Raw genomic sequence first — 14770 nt, forward strand, 5'->3', positions numbered from 1 at the left:
TTTCCACAGCCTGCCGTCATGTTTTCTGCACGCTGCTGACACTTCTCCCCGCCGGTGTTGAAAAGTTTGGTCTGCCCAAGATGGGATTGTATCCTACATGAGCTGAGTCTCTGGTGCTATTATCCTCGACAATGACAATGGCTTTCATTGGAAGGGCAGGAAGAGCTGGGAGCCTGTGTGGCAAGCGTACCCTTCGAATCGACATGGGAGCAAGAGGAATTGCTTCTGCAGCACCAGCAATCCAGGAATACCCTCATCACAACCTTCCTCCAGTCCAGCCTCGTCCCACCCGACGAGAAGCAATCAAGAACGCCAAACCCTTCTCCTCGTTCCTCACGGATACCTTCCAACGTCAACACGACTACCTTCGAATCTCCATAACAGAAAAATGCAATCTGCGGTGCTTATACTGCATGCCAGAAGAAGGAGTCCCACAATCGCCACCACAACATCTCCTCACAACCCCCGAAATATACCTCCTCTCCTCCGTCTTTGTGCAGCAAGGAGTCACCAAGATCCGGCTCACAGGCGGAGAGCCCACCGTACGGCGAGATATCCTCCCGCTTATGCACCAGATTGGCTCTCTGCGTTCTCAGGGACTGCGCGAGCTATGCCTGACGACGAACGGCCTGTCTCTCCATCGAAAGTTGGACAGCATGGTCGAAGCGGGCCTCACTGGCATAAACCTCAGTCTCGACACCCTCGACCCTTTCCAATTCCAGATCATGACACGGCGAAAAGGCTTCGAGGCTGTGATGAAGAGCATTGAACGGATACTTGAAATGAACAGGCTCGGTGCTGGTATAAAACTGAAGATCAACTGTGTTGTAATGCGTAGTCTCAATGAGCGTGAAATCCTTCCCTTCGTCGAGCTCGGACGAGAACAAGACTTGGAGGTCAGGTTCATTGAATATATGCCGTTTGACGGGAACAAATGGAGCCAAGGGAAGATGTTGAGTTATCAGGAAATGCTGGATATTATACGAGCGAAGTATCCTACGTTAAGAAAGGTCCAAGATCAGAAGAATGATACGAGTAAGACGTATGAGATCCCTGGTTTTGTGGGGAGGATGGGCTTCATTACGAGCATGACGCACAATTTCTGCGGGTCTTGTAATAGGCTACGGATTACCAGTGATGGGAATCTAAAGGTCTGTTTATTTGGGAATGCTGAGGTGTCCTTGAGAGATATTCTGAGGAAAACGAATGATGGGAGTCCGATTGGTGAAGAAGCTTTCGAAGCTTTGAAGCAAATTGCGATGGATCGACGACAGGGCATTAGTTCTGCACAAGGTCCACTTGGAGGGACACAACATGAGCAGGAATTGCTTAAGGTAATTGGCTTGGCTGTGAGTAGGAAAAAGGAGAAGCATGCTGGAATGGGAGAGTTGGAGAATATGAAGAATCGACCAATGATTTTGATAGGTGGGTAGGTTTCCTCCTTCTTTTGTTTCCAATATATCTGTCGTTGGATCTGCATGGCTGGTGTTTTGTGCTACATATACCCAAGTGTATATAGACTCTGCGTAGCCAATGGACATACATGTATTGAATCTACTTGTAAGCAGGGTTGCAACCGTTTTATATGTGTCTTGCTAACCAAGCTTTCTCACTCAGATGAACCATCACCAACCCAGCGACCCTTCACTAACATCCAGCCTCGACCGCCAAACTCCCAACCACTTCCATGGCAGCGAACCCCCCTCCATCTCCTCTCCACAACCCTTCCTCACAATACTACAACCCACCGCCTCTACTCTACCTCCAGGAAACCGTCGCACTCACCTTCAGCAAGCTCGAAGCCCTCGCCCTCGCTCGAATCTGCCTTCCCCGAGGAGCAGCCAAAACTAACCCACACAACCCCCCACGGCACCGCCCATATCGTCCCCATCACCCATAAACCTATTACTCCCCGAACCGCAATTGCAGTCTGCACCCTCTACTTCTCGAATCCGACCGCTATCCCCTTAATCCGCTCTAACTCGATGAAGAAAGGGGATGTGTTGAGTGTCGCGCGCATCGCCGGTATCATGGCCAGCAAGAGGACCAGTGAAGTGATTCCACTTTGTCATAATATAAACTTGGGGAGCGTGGGTGTTGAGTTGGTTGTTGTTGGTGGTGAGGAAGAGACACAGGGAGGGAAGAAAGAAGTGGCCAAGGCGCAGAGCATGAGATGGGCGGGGAAGGGGCAGGGTGATGCTTATAACTGGCATCAGCGAGATAGCCAAACCGGAACGCGAGGGAAGCAGGAGGGAGAGGGAAGAGAAGACTTTGGCAGGATCGAAATCACAGCCACAGTACAATGTGAAGGCAAAACGGGTGTCGAGATGGAGGCGCTTACTGCGGCTAGTGTGGCGGGACTGACGGTGTATGATATGTGTAAGGCCGTGGATAAGGGGATGTGGATTGGGGATCTTAGGGTTGTGAGGAAGGAGGGAGGCAAGAGTGGGACCTGGGTTGAGGGGAGGAGTGTTGGAGAAAATGTAGCCGGAGCACTGAGCCGAGAATGAAAGTTACATTTTGATACAAAGCTCTAAGCGGAAAGGTCTAGGAAAGCCTAAGGACATTTGGTAGAGAAAGGTGTGCCCTCTCTTATGCCTTTCCATGTCCTTTCCTGGAATGTTTCGCGATTTCGATCCAATTTCCTTTTCAAGATTTCAATATCCTTTTCAAGTAGGAAAAGGGGTGGGGGCCAGGTATACGAATCAAATGCATTCCCACTACACCCTAAATATATGGCTGCTGCGGTCGCCTCCAACGTCACATCCCCCTTTGGGCATTTAAATAAACCCGCCCAATTCAACCCCCCCTATTATAATCCATTAATGGATATCTCGTAATTTCTTGCTCAGATGCTCAGATAATCCCATCAGATATTGATAACTGGCTGAAGAGAGGGGAGGCTCAGGAGCTATGTGTTGTGTGTATAGTCCATTGACATCCAAGTTTCTGGGTTGAGAAAATGGCGATAGTGAAAGAGAAGCTGCCAAATGTCTGGCACATGCGTCTGCCAATTTATCGTGCAAATTGTGGAATCACTTCCCTGTGCATAATGGCGGGCTTACACGAGATATATCTGATGCGAGGATCCCCTTTTCGCATACCAAGGACCGGTGAAACGGCGTAGCATCTTCCAGAATCGACCTTTGGCTTTACCATGGCCGTTTTTAGGAGCGACTTCACCGTCCATTATCCCATAAACATACGCGTATCCAACCAAACAATAACAAGGTGGCAAACGTGTCCCCTTCCTTGCCGATAAAACTGTGGGGATCGTGTCTGCTAGCCGAAGTATCATTGGGACAGGGCTTCCAAAGATGAGGAAGACAGAGTTGCCAACCTTTGTATCAGGAGGTCCGGACCCGATGTAACCCTTCGCAGTCTTAAAGAAGATCCTGTCTTCATTGGCGTACCAGAAGTTTTCCTCGGCGAACCGCGCAATGTGAGCAACCTCCTCATCTGAGATAAGGGTACCGTCAGGGTTTAGGAAGAACATGTTATCGAGTCGCTTCTCCCATGCTAATTGCGCTATCGTGAACATGCTACCATCTCCGTCAGATGCCCGGTCGAATGCTATCGTAGTCGATATAGAAGACCTATCAAATTGATATAAAAGGTCACCCCACATAGTTCTCCAGAATGCGTTCTCGCCATTTCTCTCCCTCGCAAGGTCGTCACCGAAAAATGTCTCCAGCTCCTCACATATCTCGCCGAGATCTGTTTCTGCTTTGACGAGAACTCTGGTCGTTGCGGTGATTCGATCTATAAACTTCGCTTTGACGTTGAGTGCATAATTGTCGACCAGTTCCGGTAGAAGACCCTCGCCTGGTGGCCAAGCCATATAACGCAGCATTCTCTGGGTGATCAGATAGTCTGACGAGCTTCCCCAAGATTTGCCCCAATGCGGCACCCAGGTCGGCAGCCCGGAGTCCGACGCCTTGAATTCGTGGTTCAGAAGAACGAATAAGCTTTTTTGATAGTTGATGAATCGCATTGCTACGTCGGTATAGATATGGCTGACCTCCCGGTCATAATCAGGGGTAATGTGAAGGGGATTCGGCGAGTTGTGCAGTAGCCCTAACAGCCCGTAGATCTTGTCTCTTGGGTTCGTTGCCTCTTTATGTCGCGTCTTTTGCAGCAAGAACAGCAGTCTGTCGATCTGGTCCTGCGTGAGAATTCCCAAAACCTCTCGGATTCCTTCCTGGTATCCCATGATTTCCGCAAATATCCCCAGTATTTGCTTCTGATCCGAGGGCAGAGTGCTCCAGAAATTTTTGCAACATTGCCCGCGCTCATAGTGTCGCGGCAGTATGGCTCCAGAGTCCTCGATGAGGCCGATCGGGGCGGTAATCTCCCCGTAAATGGCAATCACGTCACCTTTCGGCAAGATGACCTCCTGAAGAACCCACGCTCTTGTCCACCAAGGCAGATTCGTAAGATGACCAATGACTTCAATTGCCTTCTTCCACGGTACTGAGTCGGAATCTACGCAAAGACAGGACTTCAGGCACCTGCCGTTTGAGAGGATGTTCATTATTGCAAAGGCTCCGGCCTGACTGTCTCTACACGTCTGTAAAGCCGTACGCTCCGCGCTGCTGTGTTCGGCCTCTTTCTGCCAAGCAAGGAAAGCATCCACTCTCGCCTGATCTCTGATTCCTTCCTTTGGATCCCACTGCTTGAAGTTAGCCACAAAGCACCAAGTTGCAATTAATCAAGTGCCTTTACCACAGACCACATAGGAAGTTTTAGAGGGTCGGCAGGCTCGTAGTCGGGATCTTTTTCGCTTGTGGACAATGCCGCTTTCAAATTTGTGATGATACCTTGCGAGTTCATCTGGCAACTATTAGATTACTCTTGGCTTTGAATGATTGTAACTCACCCCGGCTTTATTCGGCGGCTCTCTAGACGTAAAAAGCATGGTGTGATCCCGGTGCCACTCAAAGCGAGGTGGGTCGTCCCAAGTCGCCTGTTCCTGCTCTGGGATCAGGTCAAGTATACCGCTTTCCCCCAAGAAAATCTGTACAGAGCTCGCTGACATGTAAATATCTGCCATTATGCCAACTTGCTGCATTTTCTCTTGGTTATTTGCTTGGTCAATGCAAATCGCGTCCACCCATAAGATTATTGCATCGCGACTAGACCGTAGTCGTCGTAGACCCCCAATCAAGTTGCGCGTGGCTTGGAAACTACATCCATCCACGGTTATCTTGTCAGTATCTCCTGGGTCACCCCAGACGTACGAGAGAGCATCGTAGGTGGGATTGTCGTCCAGAGACACGATTTGTAGTTTGCAGCAAACGTCCTCCATCCATCTCCCTGCGAGAAGTTCCAGAAGACGGATCTCGTTCTTATCCGACTTCAGTTTACTGAACATCACTTTGCTCATGACGAGGATTGAGTAATTCTGTGGTTGTTTTGAGAATTTTCACTCGACACGAGGTCTTATGATCTCGGCGCCAGCCGGGAAAAAGCGACCAATCCTCATCCTCATATGTCTTTGCTTTTTCGGCCCACAACCACCGCCACTACATACTCAAAAACCTGAGATCATACGGAAAGCGATAAGGATCACTAGTCCAAGCGTATTCTGCATTCTATATTCCGAGATATGAGCGCCCACCCCACCAAAAATCAGTCGCCACCCCCCCTTTCCCCCTCTCTACGCCTTTGCTACTGCTTAAAATCTTTACTCTCTCTCTTTAATTTATATATATATATAAGTATAAGGGTAAGAGAGGGGAGGAGGGGGAGAGGGGAGGAGGGGGAGAGGGGGGGAGGGCCATAATAGGCAAAAGCAAAAGTGGAAAGCGAACTTTGAGAGTCGAAAGTCGAGAATCGAGAGTCGCGAGGAAGTGCTATAATTATAGGCTTTAATTACTATTTCGAAGTTTAAAACTATAGTACTTATTTTGTCTAGATAATATAATTAAACTTATAAAACTTTAGAATTATTAAAGCTTCTCTAAATAAGATTGTTACGCTTCACCGCTTCACCGGTAAATTTAGCGTCATGTGACTGCGATGACGCATGCGGCTGGGGCTAGTATTTAGAACACCAAAGCTCCCGCACTCAAGAGCTTCTCTCCTTAGTTTAGAATCCTCGGAATAGAGCCACTCTACTGCTTTCCAAGCCCAGAGACCCGGTCTCGTGACATTATTCTAAACTCTTTCTTGTTCCTACAGAGGAAGTAAAACCACTCTCTTGCGCACGAGTGCGATTTCACGGCAATTTGACGACAGCGCTGTCGATACACACGGTTACGGAACCACATATACATACCTGAGAGATCAAGAGCTTGTTGGGCTCTCTCTTACTTCAAGTTTACGATTTCCCCTTCTTTTTTCCGAAATACCACAATGGATCCACTTTTGCAGACCCAGATCGCGAATGCGATCGCCGAGCTCCAAGTAGAGGTTTAACGTCAAGCTGAGGTTATTCAGCAACAAGGCAATAGTCTCCTCCTCCTACAAGCTCGCCCTTCTACGAATGCGAAACCGAAATCCTCCCTCCCACACCCCGAAAAATTCAATGGCCAGGTCCACAAGTTCAATACCTGGCTTCCCTCAATTAACGCTAAGCTACGGGTCGATAGCGAAGCTATTGGCGATCCTACTGCTCAGTTCTATTACGTCTACCTCAATCTCGAGTCTCACGTATAAGCTATGGTTCTTCCGCAGCTCTCTCAAGCCGAAGAAAATCAAACCTGGGCCTATACCTCGATTCTCGACTAACTCTCTCGCGTTTACTCGAATCCGAATAAGGTGCAAGAGGCAGAAGACAAGCTATATTCTCTCAAGCAAGGCACTGATTCGCTCCATGCTTTTATAGCTAAGTTTGAGCGTATACTCTATAAGGCACGTGGAGGAGACTGGAACGACGTTAACAAAATTGCAGCTTTCCGCCAAGGGCTCAATACCACAATCAAGAATAGGCTAGTACAGCAGTTAAACCTCCCTCGAACCTATACCGGGTTCATCGAGACGGTATAACAGCTGGCCGGACACTCTAGCACGTACAAATACCATGACCCTGGAAAGAAGCCTTACCACTCAAGCAAAGACGATACCATGGACATATCAACCATTAATACCATTAGTACGATTACCGAGCCTCCACGATCCTCCTCTCCACGATGCTTTCCTCCACGATCCTTCTCTCCCTTTCATACGAATAGTCGAGTACGATCTATAAGCCCGGCGGAACGCTAGCTACTCCGCAAGCAGGGCAAGTATATACGCTATAGAAGTGATGAACACTAGATAAAGGACTGTGATATTTAACCATATAAGAAGAAGATACCCCCGCCAGGACCAAAGATTGTAGTAGGTGAGAACGGTAGAAAGTCAGAATCTGTATAGTTAACGATTCTAATAGTAGCTATGATTCTGATACCTTAATTGGACCTTATGGGCCTGATTCTGATTCAGATTCAGATTTGGAGAAACTGGCATATCAGGAACTAGTAGAACGCATAGATAGGGGACGCCGGAAATAGGGCATACAAGGGCATACGAGATTGTACGATTTATAGAAGCTATAGAGGGCTTATTTTCGATACTCGGGACGAGCTTTCCTGAAGGGGGGTAATGTTACGCTTTACCGCTTTACCGGTAAATTTAGCATTATGTGACTGCAATGACACATGCGGCTGGGGCTAGTATTTAGAATACCAAAGCTCCCGTAATCAAGAGCTTCTCTCCTTAGTTTAGAATCCTCGGAATAGAGCCACTTTACTGCTTTCCAAGCCAGAGACCCGGTCTCGTAACAAAGATTAAATAATACAAAATAATTATATCTCTTATATTAAGTATATTACTTAAGTAACCTATTAAGAAACTTAAATTATATTAAGATAAAATAATTATATTTCTTTATAATAAGTTTGAAATTATAATAATAACTCTTATTATTAATAAAGCTTTAATATTAGCGAGTTAATTAAAGAAAACTATACGTTATATTATAAAAAAGTAAAATATAAACTTATAAGACTTTTATTTTTATAATTTATTAAAGTTCTATTTATATTAATTATATAATAATATATATAAGCAAAAGTCGAGAATAAAGCAAATATATTATATTGTTTTAGTCTTGTAATAGATTATTTATATACGAAGGATCTAAAGCTAAGAAGAGAAGAAGAGAAGAGAAAAAAAGGCAAGCGAGGCTTATATATATATAAGAAGCCTTTATATGCCTCGCCTTTTAAGACAGGCTTAGAAAGACTCATAGTCGCATTCGAAATCGGCTTCAGTCCTGAACCGTTTATGATTTTATTTTAGCCCCACATTTCTAGTAACTAGTTCTATTAAGGTTGGATAATTTGACCCCTGCACTTAGCGACTTTATTTGCTTACTAAGGTACAACGGACAAAGTGGACTGATGCTTAAGGATTTGTTGCCGTCAGCGTCGAGGCTCACGTGAGATACGTGAATCTCCGCCTGAGAATTGACATCTCGTATGGAGAACATAGTTTCTGCAAGAGGCGTCGGCTATGAGTCGGAATTGGCACTGCAAAGTTCTGGCTTCATCGCAGACTCTCTGCATACGCAAGTGGGATTTGAAAACATGAGTGGCTTGATGCCGATTTGAAGATGATGGGGTTCAGGACAAGATGAGGCTGCGATTGTCAAATATCCTTTGTAGATCGCATAACCACTTCGCAACTGATCCGCGTGATCCGAATATTTTAATAGGATTTTCATTCGAAAAAGCTGGACTAAATATAAGAACAAGGTCCCGCCGGACAAATCTGTAGCTGCCCTCGATCGGGACGAGGGCCTCGACCAACGTAAAGCTGAAAGCTCACTGGCTACCCAACTCCGCACCGAAAAAATGGGGCTCAACAAAGAATCAGTGTCTATGCTTTTTGATAGGGTATGAGATCAACAACTCTGGCATCAACCCATCCTTCAGTATCATCACCCCTTCATCTCCAAATTTCGACACTAAAATCCACGAATCAAAGTACTACTAACATTTTCAAGGAGACTCGGGATGGACAGATTTTACTAATGCTGTGCCAGCTTTTAGCCCCTATGAAGCTGACATAAGTCAGCACCGCGTTTGAATTTGTCTAGCAACTAAACCCCTTGTTAGCTGTGGTCATACCACGGTAAGATCCTTTACATTTGAAAAGAGCTTACACAGTCAATCATTCATTCATTGAGAAGAGGTTTGAGGGGTATGGCGGACTAATCTACAGCTAGGGGTTAGCGCATAGGGCCAAACTAAGTTTAGCATATCTCTCCAAATATCATACTGTGACAAATACCATAGCGCGGGGGTCATGTCTAACTCACAGCTTTTCAGCTTACCCTTTGCCACTCGAAGTCTTGTTCCTTAACTGCGCCATCATGTCCCTCAATCTATCTTCCTCAAGCGCAAGCCTCTCCTTTTCAGCGAGTAGTTCTCGCTTCTCCCTTAATCTGCGTTCCTGGTATTGAAGATCGTCTTCTTCTACTGCTGTAGTGATTAGGGGGTAGAGATATGACCCTACTGGAAGAGGACCTGGATTTGTGAGGGGGGTGGCGGGTGACGATTGCGCTGGATTGGGAATGGCTGGGGAGCGTGATGAAGGTTGGTTCTTTAAGGAAGTTGATGATGGAAGATTGGGCCCTGATGTAAAAATATTTGGTGATGTTTCTAGTTCTGCGACTAGTGGTAATGTGGCTTCTAAGGATGGAGATTGCGCTGCTGGGGCAGGTCTTTCATGAGCTTGACGAATTTCACCGTTGTATAGCTCAGGCACCGCTCCTACAGATGTTGTAGCCGTGTCCAGTTCGGGCTTTCTAGAGACCTTCCCAATTATGGGAATGGCGGGAGGGATCCCAGGTAGTTCAGACTTGTGCTCGTAGTCGTCTTCTTGTAGATCTGAGGCCACCATGCAAGGGACAATGGTGTCGCGTTTTGCACGTTTACGACGGATCCAGGCGAACAGAGTGATGATAACAAGTAGAATGGCAATTAGAGGAACCGCAACCCCAATGCCAATCTTCGTCCTCAGGGAAAGCCCGGCACTCTCAGAAGATGTCAAACTGCTCACAGGATACACCGCTGTCGTTGTGGGGGTTAGGTTTGAACCAGGATTGGAGCTATTGCTTGCTACCTGGCTCACACTTGACTGAGAGCTGGTTGGGCTTGAATCAAGGCTTGGGCCTGTACCTTGGACCTGGCTCACACTTGACTGAATGATGGTTTGGGAAGTCAAGCTTGGGGTCGACTGAGAGACATCAAAATCGCCTGCTTTGTAGCGAACTTCGATAGTGCCACCAAGTGGGGGTTCAAAGAGTGGAAAACTAGTGACTGAGGTTGTGAACGCTGGCGTAGTAGTCGCTGTTCCCGAAGCGTAATTGGTACTGAAAAATACTATGGTCGATGGAAACGATTGGGGGCTCCAAATGCAAATTAAACCGCCAGTGGTATAGCCAGGGGTAGTGAAATAGGTAGGAGTATAGTCAGGAGGACAGCATATCATTGTTGTCTCCAAAGAGCTGTCGCCGGTGAGCATGCCAAACCATCCGCTAGGACATATTCCTGGTGAATAGTAACCTCTAAAAGCACTGATAGTGCTATCAAACCAATTCATGTATCCACTGGGAAGACAACTTGCAACCGAAGGAAAGTACGGATAGTACCTTCCAACTAGGAACGCAGTATTGGTAGGTGGACTACCATAAACAGTAGTAGCTATGGTGACACGGTTACAGTCGCTTGGAGGGGTAAACGTAGTTGTTAGTGGTCCGAGAACGGTGGGGCTAGGGGCAGCTCTGAGGTTCAAGGCCATGATGGATATCTTTACCAAAGCAATAATTCAGGCAGACTGGAGCGCGCATTACTGATCAAAAGGGGCGACATAGATTGCATTGGAATGAAACCAGATCCAGGTGGTTTTGAACGCTGAACCTGAGTATTGTCGTTGGATTTGTGTTGTGGTCGTGGTTCTATTCGTCGACACAAGAACCGGTCAATGCTAGTCGTTGTATCTGTTTGGACTGTGAGCTTTTAAAAAGCAGGGGCCAAATTATCCGATGACGCGCCCTACTTGCGATAGTAGTGATATCGGCTGATGATGATGATGATGATAATGATTTTAATTTAACGCCCGTTCCAGTAGCCTTAGGGTCGCTATGCAGGCTTACGTAAGGCTGGATCTTCCGCCTCACGTGAATCGAATCCTCTGGGAGCAAATTGAGGTCCAGTAGGCCCCAGTTTGACCCCTGAGTCTGTCTATAGCTAATATACAGTTTGTTTATCCTATACTGTAGTATAAGTGCTTGCTTTTTCGGTCTTTAAATGCAGCAGTTTCCCCCCAGTCTACTCGTTATATGTCTCTTCTTTCTCTGGCCTCCTGAATTGCCCTAGAAGCCGGGTTGCTAGAATTAAAGCCTAAATTCTTTGAGTTCTTTACTAAAATAAAAACTAGGCCCGGCTTAATCTCAAAGAGAATTACCTTAATTTCTTTATTATATTTGAATAAATAATACTTAATATAATAGCCGAACTCGTTATAATTAAAGTACTTAATAATTAAGAAATCTTTAGTTTTAATAAAATATTATTTATATTTCTAAAAAGATATATATTTAATTAAAATAATAAATATAAGTTTTTTAAATTCTTTTTTAAGAATATATAAGGATATAATACTAGTAATAAACTTAACTAGACTAGCTATTATTTTCTTATATTTCTTGATTTTCTTATATATAGCTTTAATTTATTAATTATTAGTAATATCAAATTAAATAAAGCAACTAATATTAATAAAAGAGTTATTATAATATATATTAACTTTTGAAGCTTTAGTAAGAGCTTTTTATTTAGTTTATATTTAATATTTTAAAAACTAATATTACCTTTTATAAATAATTATAAGAAGAAAATTTAAAACTTTTAAAATATTTAACTAGAATTTATTTAAAACTTATTAAAGTTATAGCTAATATTTTATATTTTATTAAAATTAAAATATAGCTCTTTTAAATAAATATATAACTTTAAGAGTTAATAATATTAATTCGAATTATTCTTATTTATATAAAAGTTAATTAAGGCAAAAATATTACTTATAAATTTTCTAGAAATATAAATAATCTTGAAATTCTCTAAGAAATATAAAATATTACTTTATAGTTTATTCTTAATTTAAATTAGCTAATTATTAAAAATAATATAATTTTTAATAAAAAAAGTTAAATTTAAAAGCTTAATAATTCTAGTATTTTAAAAAAAAATATAAAATATAAGAAATTCGAAGTAGAAATAAAAATATAATAATTTAAAAGATTCTAAAAAAGAATTTAAAGAAATAAAAAGAAATAATTAGTTTATTAGAAATATATAATACTATTATATAATTATAAAATATTATTTATATAAATTAGTAAAGTAGTTATTATTTAGAAGTAAGAATTATAGTATTATAGTATTAATATATAATTCCTAAATCTACTAAGCCTAATAAGAACTAGTTATTAGTTAAGTTATTTATATAATATAAGGTTATATAATTATTATCTAATATTTATATCTTATTACTTCTAGTTATTTCTATATTATATAACTATTAAAACTATAATTATACTAATACTAAAATCTTTCTAAAAACGCGAAAAATAGTATTTCTCTCTAATTATATACTAATTCCCTAATTTGGTCTAGTATTAGATATTCAGATATCTAGATATTTAGATACCTAGATACCCAGATACTTAATTTCCTATTCGGCCTAGTACTAGATATTTAGATACTAGATATCTTTACTAAGGAAATTTCTATATATATTCTTTTATCTTATATATTTATTTCCTATTCTATTTATATTTAATTTATTTCTCTATATCTAATTATATAGTATTTATATTAATAAAGTATTTAAAGATATTTAATAGCTTCGATTTTATTATAGAGTTAGTAGAATTCGATTTTCTTTTAATTTATTTAACTTTTATAATTTCTCGTTATTTATATATCTAATAAAGATATATTATATTAATTATTAAATATTTCTCTCAAATAGTATCTAATTTAATAAGATATTTATATAATAACTTCAAATCTATATAAATAACTAATAATAGTTCTATTTCTAGTACTTTATTAATTATAGATTTAACTAAAATACCTATATTAAAACTATAAGCTATATTATAAAGTTTCGAAACTAGAATACTTCTAATAACTTTCTTGTATTTAATAAAGAACTAATAAATAATATTAGTATATCTAGTTCTATTTATTAAAACTAGAATATATCTAATTTAGAAAAAGAGATTTCTATTATTTATAAATAAAGTATTTATAAAAGTAATTAAATACAAAAATTTCTTTACTAGTTTTATAAATCTTAGTTTTCTAGTAATATTCTTAATTTGCTATTAAATATATTTATTAAGTATTTTTATATTAGTTTCCGAGAATTTAATAGCTTAAATAATAATTAATAAGTTATATTATTATAGTTATTATATGTAAAGTATATAATAGTAGGGTAATATATAAGTAATTAAGGTAAGTAAGCTATAGAGTAATACTTGCAAGTATAACTAATTCCAAGAATTAATTCTAATAAAAAACTAATTAATACCTCTTTCCAAAGCTAGAAGTATCTCCTTATATATTCCCTAGTACTTAGCCAAGCCTATAAAGCACTTTACTTAACTAGGAAACACGATCCTATATAATTCATATAATTCTAATTACTCATATAATTCTAATTATAAGCTTTATCTAAAATAGGAAACTAGATCTATAATATCTAATAACTATCTATATACTATTATATATATCTATTATATTAACTTCTCCTCTAGGCCCTTATTCCCAAGAGGCCTAAAAGAACTATAAATAGCTTTATAAATAATCTCCTAAAACTTTTCCGGCTATTAGTTCTCCCTAAAGACTTCCTATAATTATCCTATTATTATATTAGGTAATAGACTTAAGAATATAGTTTACTAACCTTACCTAGCTAATCCGCAAATTACCTCTAGTAATTTTCTCTTATAAAAGTAATACGGGTATAATATATACTATTAGATAGAAAGCTTTTCCGGTCTTCTAATTAGTTTATAAATCCTAACTTAGCCTCTATTTATAAATAAATTATTATTTTATAGGCCTAAAAGCTTAGAAAAATTAATTTAATCTTCTAATTTATTTATAAATCCCTTTTTTGGAATTTTCTAAATATTTCTGGTATAGAGCCGGTTCCGAATTTATAATTACTATTTGGGAAAAGAATATTATAAAAAGGCCTCTCTTTTCCTACTAACTAATCTTTCCTTTCCTTAACTATAATACTATATCTAGCTTTTCCTTATCTCTTGCCTTCCTTCTTTAAGCCTTCTTTAAGCTTTTTTAAGTTTTATTTAAGCTTTATTTAAGCTTTATTTAAGCTTTATTTAAGCTTTATTTAAATTTCTTTCTAATTTCTTCTTCTACTTCTTTATTTATTAAGATAAATACTTCTCTTAATACTTATTAGCCTATTATTATTTATTTGGCTAATATTCCTATATTCTTAATTTATTCTTACTATCTTTAATATTTCAAGAATATTACTAAGTTTCCTAACCTTACTTATATTAAGAGTAATAATTACTTAATATATAATTATTACTACTTTAAGAATAAGAAATATAATCCTATAAGTTATAATTTCCTTTATTTATTTCTTATTCTAATACTATTTAAGGTTCCTCAAGTATATATAGTATAATTAAACTACTTTTTTTAAGCTATTAATATATATAAGTATTTTC

The 14770-nt window shown here is 40.2% G+C and overlaps 5 protein-coding genes across 5 annotated transcripts; 3 read left to right on the forward strand and 2 right to left on the reverse strand.

Annotated features, from left to right (window-relative positions):
- Nucleotides 1-10: 10 nt before the first annotated feature.
- K444DRAFT_607110 (molybdenum cofactor biosynthesis prote) lies at nucleotides 11-1441 on the forward strand. The gene has a single exon (XM_024879111.1). The coding sequence runs from the start codon at nucleotides 138-140 to the stop codon at nucleotides 1431-1433; it is 1296 nt and encodes a 431-aa protein (XP_024743724.1). The 5' UTR covers nucleotides 11-137; the 3' UTR covers nucleotides 1434-1441.
- K444DRAFT_607112 (MoaC-domain-containing protein) lies at nucleotides 1346-2792 on the forward strand. The gene is made up of 2 exons (XM_024879112.1): nucleotides 1346-1560; nucleotides 1618-2792. Exons 1-2 carry the CDS (start codon nucleotides 1479-1481, stop codon nucleotides 2508-2510), a joined length of 975 nt encoding a protein of 324 aa, XP_024743725.1. The 5' UTR covers nucleotides 1346-1478; the 3' UTR covers nucleotides 2511-2792.
- A 269-nt stretch (nucleotides 2793-3061) lies between these two features.
- On the reverse strand, nucleotides 3062-5386 carry K444DRAFT_580185 (uncharacterized protein; the record flags this gene model as incomplete). Its single annotated transcript, XM_024877693.1, has 2 exons — nucleotides 3062-4672; nucleotides 4853-5386. 2 exons carry the CDS (start codon nucleotides 5384-5386, stop codon nucleotides 3062-3064), a joined length of 2145 nt encoding a protein of 714 aa, XP_024743726.1.
- Nucleotides 5387-6383: 997 nt separating this feature from the next.
- On the forward strand, nucleotides 6384-7214 carry K444DRAFT_126946 (uncharacterized protein). Its single transcript, XM_024870429.1, has 2 exons — nucleotides 6384-6841; nucleotides 6896-7214. The coding sequence occupies exon 1, from the start codon at nucleotides 6488-6490 to the stop codon at nucleotides 6827-6829; it is 342 nt and encodes a 113-aa protein (XP_024743727.1). The 5' UTR covers nucleotides 6384-6487; the 3' UTR covers nucleotides 6830-6841; nucleotides 6896-7214.
- A 1944-nt stretch (nucleotides 7215-9158) lies between these two features.
- Nucleotides 9159-11070, reverse strand: K444DRAFT_607115 (uncharacterized protein). The gene has a single exon (XM_024879113.1). It carries the CDS (start codon nucleotides 10789-10791, stop codon nucleotides 9319-9321), a length of 1473 nt encoding a protein of 490 aa, XP_024743728.1. The 5' UTR covers nucleotides 10792-11070; the 3' UTR covers nucleotides 9159-9318.
- Between the last annotated feature and the right edge of the window lie 3700 nt (nucleotides 11071-14770).

Source organism: Hyaloscypha bicolor, assembly GCF_002865645.1.
Source record: "Hyaloscypha bicolor E unplaced genomic scaffold K444scaffold_13, whole genome shotgun sequence".
Classification (NCBI taxonomy): Eukaryota; Fungi; Ascomycota; class Leotiomycetes; order Helotiales; family Hyaloscyphaceae; genus Hyaloscypha; species Hyaloscypha bicolor.

Coding starts and splice junctions, on each gene's coding strand:
- K444DRAFT_607110 (XM_024879111.1), top strand. CDS start 138: ATGGCTTTCATTGGAAGGGCAGGAAGAGCTGGGAGCCTGTGTGGCAAG.
- K444DRAFT_607112 (XM_024879112.1), top strand. CDS start 1,479: ATGGCTGGTGTTTTGTGCTACATATACCCAAGTGTATATAGACTCTGC. Junction 1,561..1,617: donor TACATGTATTGAATCTACTT/GTAAGCAGGGTT, acceptor TTTCTCACTCAG/ATGAACCATCACCAACCCAG.
- K444DRAFT_126946 (XM_024870429.1), top strand. CDS start 6,488: ATGCGAAACCGAAATCCTCCCTCCCACACCCCGAAAAATTCAATGGCC.
- K444DRAFT_607115 (XM_024879113.1), bottom strand. CDS start 10,791: ATGGCCTTGAACCTCAGAGCTGCCCCTAGCCCCACCGTTCTCGGACCA.